The sequence below is a fragment of the Aythya ferina genome (assembly GCF_964211825.1).
Source record: "Aythya ferina genome assembly, chromosome: 27".
NCBI classification, from domain to species: Eukaryota; Metazoa; Chordata; class Aves; order Anseriformes; family Anatidae; genus Aythya; species Aythya ferina.
In genome coordinates this window covers 1,325,718-1,337,887 of record NC_140310.1, presented here as the reverse complement: position 1 = coordinate 1,337,887, position 12,170 = coordinate 1,325,718, and the positions used below count along the sequence as shown (strand labels likewise).

Here is a 12,170-nt window from a genome sequence, read left to right as displayed (position 1 = left end):
CTACAGTCATATGACTTGCCAATTCCCCATGACAGGAAACATACAATTATCTGTACATGCCTCATTAAATAACCTTATTAAATAAGAAATCTGAAATGTACAAATTTACAGACTGAATCATTAAATACTTCCCCTGTGCACTCCCCTATGCATGTGTTCCCTGCTACTATCTGCAGCCACACTCTGATACCACCATGCCTTCATATTTGAACTTGTAGGTGACAACCCCTGCATCTAGGTAGAGAATAGAGATAGGATCAAGTTTGGTGGGCACGCAGCAGGCCTTGGAGGCTTTCTGGGGATTCTTTAAGTGAACTAAAGTCTGGACAATGGCATGTTTTGTTGGTGTGACATGCTCTGTCAAGGGGTAGGCGCATACTCCATGGCACTCATAAGCTTCATATCCCGCTGGAGCGATGATCCAGGAATCCCAGCCAATCTCCTTGAAATCTATGTAGAGTGGAGTCTTTTTGCAGTAGTTGCCTTTTGCGTTCCTCCGGATTCGGGCAGTAGAGTCATATATGATGTTGGAACGCATCTGGAGCAGTGCCTCCTCACCAGGGTGGCCATGGAAATTACCAACCTCCAGGTTCTCCAAGTCCAGGAGCTGCTCGTGATCTATCATTTCGTTCAACTCTTGCTTCTCCTCTTTTTTGTCATTACTTTGGTCATCAGAGAACACAATCAACAGGGGCACATGCTTAGCCTCAGAGTTTATGTCAATATCAAGTTTCCCCTCTCCATTCTGCTCCTCCCCTTCCCTGCTCTCAATATGAACTTCCAGTCGGTGTGTGGTCAGCCCTGCCCTTCGCCAGCGCCTGATGGCTTCAGTGACCTCAAAGCTCTCCCACTCACTGCTTGTGCCATAGATCTGTCTGGATGCCAGTGCCACTATCTTTCTTTCTTCTCCTACCCCCATACGGCCGTTTTCCAGCACTTCAAAAATTGTGACCTTTCGGTCGAGCCCATCATAGAGCATTTGGTCCCGTTCTACTAAGGTGTAGAGCCTCAGCTCTGCCATGGTGATTTCTTCATGGTGAGGGATGGACACATTGAATAGAAGGGGGTATTTCCGAACTCCTGTAATACCAATTGGGTGGGAAGACGGATCTGGAAATGACAAAGATCATGCATTTTAGAAGGGTCAATACATCCAGTAACACATGCACTGAAGTTCATCTGACAGATTTTGCCTTGCTGGGTTTCACTGAAATAATTTCAGGTGAGTGTTTTTTCATCATTTCCCAAAACTGTACTTGGAAAAAAGGCCAACTTCATTCTACAAGTCTAAAGACAGAGAGATTGCAGATATGATAAAGACCATAAACCTGGATTTAAAGATTTTTTTTCTGCTACCATGTCTCCCAGGGACTTCCTTGTCACCTGGAAAGAATACATGTTAAAAATGTGTTGCTTAATACTGAAATGATACCAATTCTAGGTTGTTGTGGTACTTGCTTAACAAATGAGGAAAAACAGCCAGTGTAAGAGAAGAAGGGAAGAAGGATATGGCACTGGAGTGAACATGAGACAGATAGCTGCATATGCAAGAACAGCAGGCTGTATCTTGGTCTGCTTAAAGTTTCCATGCTGGCAACTATTCCCTTCCACTGAAACATCCCTCACCAATGGAGAGAGACAATCACAAAGGGGGGAAAAGTCTCTTGGGAAACTGTAAAGGCTCCTGGTTAGGAAGAACAGGCAGCAAACACCCAAAGTGAGCTGCCAATCAACAGAAATCCTGCTACAGACTCAATGGGTTTCAAGTGAGCAAAGTCAAACAGCTGTACTGAGTCAGGCACTTTTGGCAGCTTTAGTTAATAACACATATAAGAAGAACATAATATCTGCTTGTCATTCAGACTGTCTGTCCTATCTGTGTTGTTTATTTATACATAGGCAATATGCATTTCTTCATGCAATGCCCGAATCTTAGCTAACGACTATGTATTTGTTGCTGAATTACTGTGCTGTCTACTTGTAACTCAGAAGACAGATTAGGACATAGACTCTATGCGTAACATTTCTGCAGAGGCAAACTGATTGTGATCTACTACTATCTTCATGTCTGATTTCTCCAGTTTTGATGTTTGTAGAAAAGGGACACTGATGAATCTGCAAGTATTGGCCATGCTCCATCAGTGCAATTAAGCAAGCAGTTAACTTAAGCACATGAGCTGTCCTATTGACATGAAGAAAGTTTTGAGGCACCTGCCTTTTTCTTCTTTCTTTCTTTTTCTTTCTTTCTTTCTTTCTTTCTTTCTTTCTTTCTTTCTTTCTTTCTTTCTTTCTTTCTTTCTTTCTTTCTTTCTTTCTTTCTTTTTCTTTCTTTCTTTCTTTCTTTCTTTCTTTCTTTCTTTCTTTCTTTCTTTCTTTCTCTCTTTCTCTCTTTCTCTCTTTCTCTCTTTCTCTCTTTCTCTCTTTCTTTCTTTCTTTCTTTCTTTCTCTCTCTCTCTCTCTCTTTCTCTCTTTCTCTCTTTCTCTCTTTCTCTCTTTCTCTCTCTCTCTCTTTCTCTCTTTCTCTCTCTCTCTCTTTCTCTCTCTTTCTCTCTTTCTCTCTTTCTCTCTTTCTTTCTCTCTTTCTCTCTTTCTCTCTTTCTCTCTCTCTCTCTCTCTCTCTCTCTCTCTCTCTCTCTCTCTCTCTCTCTTATTTCCATCCATTCATTAAAAAAAAAAGAAAAAAAAAGAGGTGCCATTCTGATTGCATCTCTCTACCTGTTTATTGATATGCTGGGAGCTGATACACTCTGCACTGCACCAGGGTAGGAACACATTACACAGGGTAGGAGAGCTGAAGGTAATGCTATTCAAGCACAGGAATGCTTAGCTTTAATCTCTATACTGGAAGAAATGGAGTAATTGTCGGGATTTCCTTGACCTTGGAATACTAAAGCAAAAAGTCATTACAGATGACAACAGGGTGGAGAAATGCCGCCTGACTATACAGAAAATGAGCATGAGCAAGTCGCTAGGATGGAGGGAAAGGCTACCCCACATGTAAGAACATGGGTAAGCACTAGCAGGGCAAGAAAAGTGTTCATGTGTAAGTCAGGATGTGACTTTGCACTTTAACTAAAAAGCCCATGGGATGAAATACCTTATTGTTACCAATAGTAGGATCAGGAAGAGTGATCTGGAGTCCATAGGAAAAGAAAAATTTTCCTTAAAATTTCCCTCAAGTTTTAAGAACAGATAGAATATTACAGCCCCATTTGCAGTGGAGACATTATGCATGCGTTAAAACAAAGAACTACTTCCAGCCATGCAATATGTTATAATATCTTTATAACAATAACAAATTTAATATAGGAATCAATGAATAGTAATGAAAATACCATTACTGCCAGTTTTCAGTAAGCAGGTGAACAAAAAATTCCATGGGATAATCCATTTCTATTGTCTTGACCACTACAAGTAATTTGTTTCTCTATCAAAAAAAAGTTATTTTGACATGAAAGAATGGTTCCCAGTTTCACAGACTTTCAAGATAGAAAAAAAAAATACATGCGCATTAATTGCATCACTACTTTAATTCACGTGCTTATGAATCTGTTTTAACATCAGAAGCCTCACTTTGCATCTTGCTGTTTTGGATCATAAGAGGTGAGAGAAAAAATGAAATGACAGACAGTTACACTAACTTTACCCTATTTGATACAGAACTTTTGCAAGGATGAAAAAGGCGTTGAACATGATGCTTACAGAAAGGCACAAAACTGTGAACCACTACCTGTATTACTCGAGAAAAGGTCAGTCTGTACAGTTTTCAGTGCTGTGAATCAGAAAGAATTTTGGTCTTGCCACGGGAATAATTTCAGATTTATATCACAAAACCACATTGTATTTTATTGTTCAGCATAGTTTACTTGCCAAATTTTATCACATTTATTTCTTCTGAATAATGCAAAATGAGAAAAGAACAATAGGCATTCCAGCATATGTCTGCATTTATGCTGATGCAAAGCGACAGGCACAGCTCTTGCAAGGAATAAATGTTCACCAGTGGGTGTAACTGGTGTGCCATTAATCCTTCAATAAATTCCTCCACAATGGAGAAAAGAATACATAAAGAAGATTTAAACCACAATGCAGTGCCTCTACGAACCATAAACATGTTGCCAATAAGGAGTGTTTGGGCCTGGCAGAACGATAGAACAGTGTAGAACAGAGCTGATTTTCTCCTCGCATCTGTGTTGCCAAACTGAAATAACTTGTGCACCGCCTCTCCTTATACTTCACTATTTTTAAATTGCAAATATTAGAAACAAACAAACAAACAAACAAACAAAAACCCAACTATATTACCTGATATACTTCATTAATTACACTGGTGAAGTAGGAGAGAAATCCCATGGCAGTTTGAATAGTTGCATATATCTCTAAGTAGTTAAAAATAATTAAAACACTTGTGCTTTAAGCCAAATGGAATAACTGGTATTTGGAAATAGTTAGCTGAAAAACATTTTTACCTGTTAAACCTGTAATGATGCAAATAGCTATTGACAAGTTACTGAATGTCAGCACTGAAACGTTATCTTGACCTTGCTGAACTGAGGGGAGATGCTGAAGCAGAAACATTTATTTATTTATTTATTAATAGACAATATCCTGCTTCCCTAAAGTAAAACTTAAGCGTTATCCGAAATTCTGCTTCATGTATGTTTTCTGAACTATGCTCAGATGTCAAAGGAAGAAATCATGATGAATCCTGTGAAGATCAATCAGGGGAGGATATTAACAGAAAGCCGTATTTGGTTAAGCTCTCAATATGAAAATACTGCACATTTGAACAGTGTGTAAAACAATTTCTTGCCTTAATTTCAAATATTAATGAAGGTATCCGGTTGAAAATCAGGCAGATAATTGCAAAAGATGGGTGTCATTCTAGGGATAATGAAAATGTACCCAAATTATGGTTAGTGCTATAGAAACACTAAAGGAACATCTTCTTCCCCCAAACCTTACAATCTCAAAAGCAAAGGACAAGGGATCTACCTTGCAGCAAGTAGTATCTGGCTTACATTGGTACATACAGTATTAGTTGTCTATTTCCGATGGTGGCCTCACTGAATGTCAATTTTTCCCCTTAGTGCAGTTCCTGCTCAATGCCTGGTAAATACATTTCATGTTGACTACAAGGGTGCTTATTTCTATTTGTTTCCTCTAGAGATGCACGTCTTACCTTCGTTTTTGAAGCTCCTAATAATATTTGCGGATGGCATAGATGTCCTATCAGTGGCAAACTTGTTGTACAGCTCTAGCATGTACTCTGGTGGGTCCACCTTGGCTGTTTCATGCAGGGGAATGTCAGAGAGGTTCAATGTCTTCAGGAACTCATTCTTCATATTCTGAAGCAGCGTGTTGAAATCAACACCATCCTGCTCGGAGAGGATCTCATCAAAAAGAGGCACGTCTTCCTCCAGGGAAGAGTGCTCCAAGCTCAGGATGGGACTGCAAGCAGCAAGGTGAACCAAAAGACAGAGAACAGCCCACAGCTGGAGGACTACAGAATCCATGACTTTGGCTTCGGTCTAGTCTCCAACCACACTCAACAAGCTCTAGCTCTCGTGTGGGCTAAGTGGCGGTTTTATCCCCTGGGTTATACGCCACATGTGTCACAGGGAGATGACAAGTTTGGAAGCTCTTGTCTTGAAACTTGTGATCCGTCCTCTCTCTCCCCCTTCCCCCTCCCCAAAACCAGGTCTCAGTAATTGGATATGGCTTGCTCTCTTCTATGGTCGCCTTGCCTCTCTTATCTCATGTAGTGTAAGCTGTTCACCAGATTTGTTGCTATCTTGCAATCCCCTTTCCCTTAATGAGCGTTTTGTAAACATTTGCACTAGGACACTAAGAGATAGGACAAGTTTCTCCTCGGAGAGGAGCTGCCCTTACTTTCTGCCTCCTGGTAGCTGACTTCCTTTGGCGCGCATGAACAATTTCAATCCACACAGATTTCAAGCTAACGTTAATTCTACAGAGCCTCTACTGAAACCTATGAATTTTGCACCAAGGGCAAAGAATAGCTCCTTTAAGGTAACAAATCTAGCTTTTTAAAAACTAATATAAAAATAAGTTTTAAAATTTCAGTTCTAAAGGAACTTCTCTGGGAAAAGGTCCATTCTTCTGTGCGTTTGCAGCACAGGAGGGGAGCTGCTGGTACTACAGCAACTCTGGGGTCACAAGGCCCTGAATGCAGAGAAGCATGTGAGCTCAAGATATTTAGGTGAGGAGGGTTTCTCATATTGCATCTATAAAGCTGTGCTTTGCAAGGGCTTCACTGGGAAAAGCACTTTGAAGACAGTGAATATGAGTCAGGGAAGATCAGAGTATGGCCTGTAAAACTGAGCCCTCTTTTTTTATGCAGGCACCATATTGCATGCATAAGGCACTGTGTTGTTTAATGATAAAGGACTTTTATTTTATTTCATATTTTATTTTATTTTATTTTATTTTATTTTATTTTATTTTATTTATTTCCAGTGCTTATTTTTGCTATAAAACACTCTTTCCTGATCTGAACATTACCATTGGTTGAATAATAGTGCTCAGTGCCATGTGCCATATAAATGCTCAGAAACAGAGAAAGTAAAGAAAATCTGTTCTTCCTTTCACATCTTACATATTTGATTTGGGAGGTTATAGGTTACAGTTACCTTTTATTTAGTCACGACACTGTCCAAAAACTATTGAAAATGCACAAAGGCCAACAGACTAGTGACTTAATTATTCACCTTTGCATGACTTCAAATAGCTCAGAGGTACAATGTGGGGTATCTGGAAAAGTTTTTGCCAAAAAGGTGTGCTAAAGTTTTTTAGTGGCTAATGTGCAAATTTCAACAAAATGTGAGCATCATACATATAAAGAATATGTATGATTTCTTGAGCAAGTTGTTATATAAAATCGACCACTTAAATCACTTCATTGTTCAGACTTTTTCAAGGTGGTCTTGTTTTGGCTACAGGGCCTGAGCTCAGTTCTTATCTAGTAGACATCTTCAAGGTGAAGAGACATTTCTTCTCATTACCACTGCAAAGTTTTGCTGCCAATAAGAGCTTTACCAAAGAGTAAACCTAAGCTGATTTGTTGATTTTTCTGGACTCTGCTTTTCCATTCTGGTTAAGCATGTCCAGTGATTTGCTACCCCATCTCTGCAACTTTCTTCCTTCTTCAATAGCCCAAATCTATCACTGGCAGAAATGGCCACAACTCCAGCTGACTTACTTAGAATGGTACTCAAGCCATGCTTATTTAAAGTAATACTCTCTTTTTTTTTTTTTTTTTCTCATAAATATCAATATCATTGTCAAAGTCATGTATGGTATTGATGTCAGGTACATCTGCTAGACCTTTTAACCTTGCTTTATTCAACTTTTCTCCTTCTAGGCATGTGAAACTTGATAGTAAAACCAAAACACATTATCAATGTCCCTGTTACTGCTTAGCTGCATTGGAAGTTTATATTTGAGCTTAGGAAGATTAATTTAGAGCCCAGTGTGGATTTCATGGTTATATGTACAACCTTATCGATAAATCCTCTTCAGTCCTATCAAAGACTTTCTCTGAATATTGTGGCTTTCTAGAGATAAGCACAGAAAAACTTAGGGAAATTTTGGAGCTGAGTTGATGTCAGTTACGTTAATTAACTTAAAAAGAAAAGCACAGCCTTCTTGCTTGTGATTCATCACCTGACTATGCTGAGCTAAAGTCCATACGGCTGTAGGAAGGGAGATTAACAATGAAAACTGTGAGAAAAGAGTCAGGGAATACAGCCCTAACTTTTCTTCAGTACCGTAACTGGCTACTGTAAAAGGAGATCTCTGAGATGGCTTGTCATAGGCAGGTGAACAGGTAGTACATTTGCTATGAAAGCAATAGTACCTAGAAAAGTGGTTTCAAAAGGTGCTTTTTATACGTAAATATTAATTTCAGAAATGCACTGACTTCGTATATATAAAAGTATATATTTTTCCATGAAGGGTGTAAGCATTTTGTAGTAGCTCCTGCTTGGTGGAAGGCAACAGGTGCTGAATCTTCTTAGCACTTCACAGCATACGGCCTTATCCTTAGTGCTTGCTCATATCTGGTTTTCCTTCTCAGACAAGCATGAATAACAGCTTGAATGCATAGGCAACAGCAAGCAGAGATATGCCTTTCAGAGCTTGTAGGCATTGGGATCTACAGCATTATAGGGCTCAATTTGGAGGGTTTTGAGTTTTCTGTGAGCTTTAGAGCTAAAGGTTGAATTACGCTGGTGATTCTGAGGAGTGAGCATTAGGCATGCATTAAGTCAAAGTCTCCTTTCTGTTATTCTGTTAATTGAACAATTCTACAGCCAGATGAGTTTTTCTATGTTCACTCCACCTTCCTACAGTTTAAAACAGCCTGCTGTACAGCTTTGATTTGCTGGGTGACAAAAATGAACGTTACTGTAACTGCTCTGGCAGTGACATAAGCAGAGCTGACACTGCCTTGGAGCAGAGGCTGGGCAACTGACTTCTCTAAGCCTTACTAAGTCCAGACATTTTCTGTGAATCTGTAAGTTCACACCCTGTAGATATAAATATGTAAGTAAAATGTATTGTGCACACAGTGATCTGACATAAATTCCTTAACCCACAAATATGTCATCTTGGTTCAGTGGCTCATGAGAAGCGTTATCACTGCTCAGACATTCCAGCTGTCTTTGCATTTCCACTCTTGTTTTGATAACTCCTTGAACAATAGCATACTGAAAGGCAATGCAGCCTGCTGTGTTATATACAAGTCAGCTTTCACTGAGTTTCTTAGCTTATTCAATTTAGACCCTGTTGGGGATCTGCCAAATGAGGAGAACCCATAGAGTACATCTGATAGAAGAGCAGCTTCCTGTTTCCCTAGGTTTTAGGCTGATTAATTTAACATGATTTTTTTTTTTTTTTTCTCCCAGTTGAAATACTTAACAGAATGGCTTTATTTCATGTCACTGAAATTAAGAGGTTTGGTCTTTTTTTTCACATGTACAATTTACTTGTACAATAAGCATCCTGAAAAGGAAACTACCCTCAAGAAATCTATACTAAACAGATTAACTGAGGTAGATGGAGAGAGAGAACATTAATAGGTATTACTGTATAATTGTTTTAAAATTTTGCAGCATAACTGATGACCCCATTTCAGAAAGGTTTCTTGGCCTTCATTCCTAGGAAATTTGGGTTCTTTTCCCCAGAGAATTTGAAGTAGTACATGGGAAAATGTAGCTAATGGAAACCTTAGCCTTTGCACTGCACTCGACAGAATCAGGGAACAATATTCAGTGCAACTATGGCATCGTTTAATTTATGTCTCGCCCTTCCTGTTCGAGCTGGCTGCTGGTGAAGCTGTAGATTGGACACTCTCCATTCTCATGCCATGAGGCCTGGAGGAGATCAACAGAGAGAGGGCCATTCACGCTCACAGTGCTAAACAGCTCAGGCAAGAACGTGAGCACGGTTGACACAGTGGTAGCCAAGGCTATGCAGCAACTCCTGGGAACAGCTCAGCTGTCGAAAGGGTCAGTCCTGAAGATTGTAGGTCTCCAAAATAGACTCTAATCTCAGGCACCATGCAGCTTCCTCCAAGCTGATGCCTCTATGGCTTCTTCTGTCAAGAGGCAGCAGAAGAGCAGGGGTTTGAACAGGAATGTGTGAAGCAAGCTCAGCGCTGAAAGCCTAGAAAGTGAAGCAGAGCTTTACGAAGTGCCAAGGTTGACGATACACGGTGACTGAAATGGTGTGATGCTCCTCTGAGTAAGAGGAAGTTGGGAAAAAAGAATGTGAAGTGTTTTTTAAGCATCCTTACCCTTCCTTAGTCTGATTTTCAGCATGGAGAAAAACCTGCTCTCACTAACACACTCAGAAAGTGTTGGGATGTGGAACTTTTTCCAAGAGAAAGTGTTTAATGTTTGCTTACGTGTCCTGGGCTTTTGTGACTTAAATGGTTCCTCAGTGAATAAACAGAAAGCTTGCCAGTTAGTTACAAGAAGTCACATGTAATTTTTCCACGTGTAAACTCAGTCAACTGGATTTTGGTTCAGTAATGCATAACTTAACAAATTTTCATAAGATTTGCAATCCAATTTTATTTGATGTTAAGTTTTTTTGAACATGAATAAATCTGTTTTGTTTGTTTGGTTGTTTTGTTTTGTTTTGTTTTGTTTCTATTTTTACTCCTTCTCCCTGATTCTTTTTTTGAATAGATTCTATTGAAAAGACCACTCAGAAAACATATAAAAGAAAACCCAAAGAGATTAAGTTTTCAGTAGAGGAAAGGAATGTAATTGATTGTGGTATAAATATAGGAGCATTGCTGAAAACCAAATATTCCTTAAGGATTACTCTTCAGTTACTTTGTTTGTTTGGTAGTATGTGAAGAGAGATACTTGAAGAAAAAATACCTGATTAAATAAATCATCTATTGGATAGGGGAAGGATATTGCCTGCTGTGCTTATAAATGAATATAAATATCACAGGTAAAATTTGGGCTGTAATATGGTGGTAAGAGCTTTTTATTTCAGATTTCACAAGGGAAGACTTTGCAACCAGTATGGCATTTTAGGGACTTTTCTTACAGATCTTTAAACTGTAATTTCAAATCCCCATATTGAGGGCTGTAGACACGGGAAAACAAAGAAATATTGGACATTTCCAGTATCCTATGACCTTGAGCAGCTTTACAGTTTTCATTTAAGCTTCAAGTTTATTTGTCATGGAACATTTCCATTTTTGCATGTATAATACATAAGAAAAAATAAATCTGTCATGCAAGAATATATACTTTATATAAATAAGAAAGGAGAGGATAACAAAATGGATGTATCCTTGTTTCATAGAAGAAAATTTTTCAAACAACTTTGAGTCATCAATCATGCCTCCATTTCTGGAATTCAAAATGCAATGCCCTGCTTTGCCACAAGAAAATACCCCCTGGTCCTCCCCAACTTGCTCTTGCAAGATTTGCATTATAGCACAAGGGGAATTTTGTTTCTGTGCTAGAACCTTTGAGAAAAAAATAAGCCTGAAAGTCTTTTCTAAATGACAAAGAGGGTTCTCATTCTCAAACACATGACTTCTTTTGCCCATTAAGTAATACAGCATTAATAAAGGAGAAAGGATGTGTTTTAATGGAAACAAACAAACAAACAAACAAACAAACAAAAAACAACATTGCCTTTGGTGATGTTAATCACCCCTTAAAAACACAGATAAATCTAAAAAAAGCCCACATATTTTTCACTGCATGATGTTAAGAGGTATAACGTATCTCTATCAGAACACTTCGATCAATTGTCAACATTCAGACTGAATCAACATTAAGACATCCTGTTTGGAAATTTTCAAAATTCCTGCTGAGCACATCTTCAATCTATAAATGCAGGGGTTTTGGTTCAAAGCTGCTCTCTAATCAGGATATCACTGACATATATGCCATTTTAGGGAAGTAGGAGAGTGATGCAAGCTAATATACTCTAGCAAGCAACCCAGCATATGATTTGAAATTTTCCAAAATACAGACACAAAATTATTACGAATATGGCCCACAATTGTCTCTGTCAGGAGATAGCTGTGGCACGAGGCAATTGTTGGATGTGATATGGTAGATAAAGAAGAGTGTGACACTGACAGTGTGATGAGCTTGCAATGGAATAACTAAAATTAGTTTCCATTCCTGCATCTGCCTGAGTCCTTGTTCCTGTATGCCTCAGTTCATGGCTGCTCTGGATTTTCTTTCCATAAATGGGCTGTTCCCCAGTAGCTCCCTGTTCTGATTTCAGATGGCACTGGAAATTGGAAATATATTATTTAAAGAAAGAGTGGGATGAGAGAGGTGTAGCAATGTGTTAAAACCAGAGTGATGGAGAAAAAGAAACGAAAACAGAGAGAAGAAGGAAAGACATGTGCAGCCACAACAGAAGGGAACTATTTAGGCTGTGTAACACAATCTACTTGTGACCTGTTGGAGACAATATTGAAATGCACATCAATAGCTCTATAAGGGAAGTCAGTGGCATTTCATCTTCATTAGCTATTTCCATGCAAGTAAAAAGGCTGGGGGACACACTAACAAGTAGAACATACAGACAAACTGCATGACTGCTGTCAATTCCATTTTTTTGTTCTGTTTTTCCTGCTGAGGTGGCAAAACTCCAGGCAC

At 38.9% G+C, this 12,170-nt stretch overlaps 2 protein-coding genes across 6 annotated transcripts in view; one reads left to right on the top strand and one right to left on the bottom strand.

Annotated features, from left to right (window-relative positions):
* Window positions 1-112: 112 nt before the first annotated feature.
* BMP10 (bone morphogenetic protein 10) lies at window positions 113-5,596 on the bottom strand. Its single transcript, XM_084499175.1, has 2 exons — window positions 5,183-5,596; window positions 113-1,110 (listed from the first exon to the last, which is right to left on the bottom strand). The coding sequence occupies exons 1-2, from the start codon at window positions 5,514-5,516 to the stop codon at window positions 167-169; spliced, it is 1,278 nt and encodes a 425-aa protein (XP_084355301.1). The 5' UTR covers window positions 5,517-5,596; the 3' UTR covers window positions 113-166.
* The window catches only part of LOC311424215 (gastrokine-1-like), a 39,658-nt gene continuing 28,656 nt past the window's right edge, over window positions 1,169-12,170 (top strand). For 2 of the 5 annotated variants that reach the window (XM_084499182.1, XM_084499176.1), the window contains exon 1: window positions 5,888-6,033. In XM_084499182.1, the coding sequence (XP_084355308.1) occupies window positions 5,929-6,033 (105 nt within the window). In that variant the 5' untranslated portion in view covers window positions 5,888-5,928. Of the gene's footprint in view, window positions 1,223-5,887; window positions 6,034-12,170 lie in introns of those variants that run through there. The other 3 variants (XM_084499180.1, XM_084499179.1, XM_084499181.1) reach the window with 3 other exon arrangements.

Coding starts and splice junctions, on each gene's coding strand:
- BMP10 (XM_084499175.1), bottom strand. CDS start 5,516: ATGGATTCTGTAGTCCTCCAGCTGTGGGCTGTTCTCTGTCTTTTGGTT. Junction 1,111..5,182: donor TAGGAGCTTCAAAAACGAAG/GTAAGACGTGCA, acceptor TGTCATTTCCAG/ATCCGTCTTCCCACCCAATT.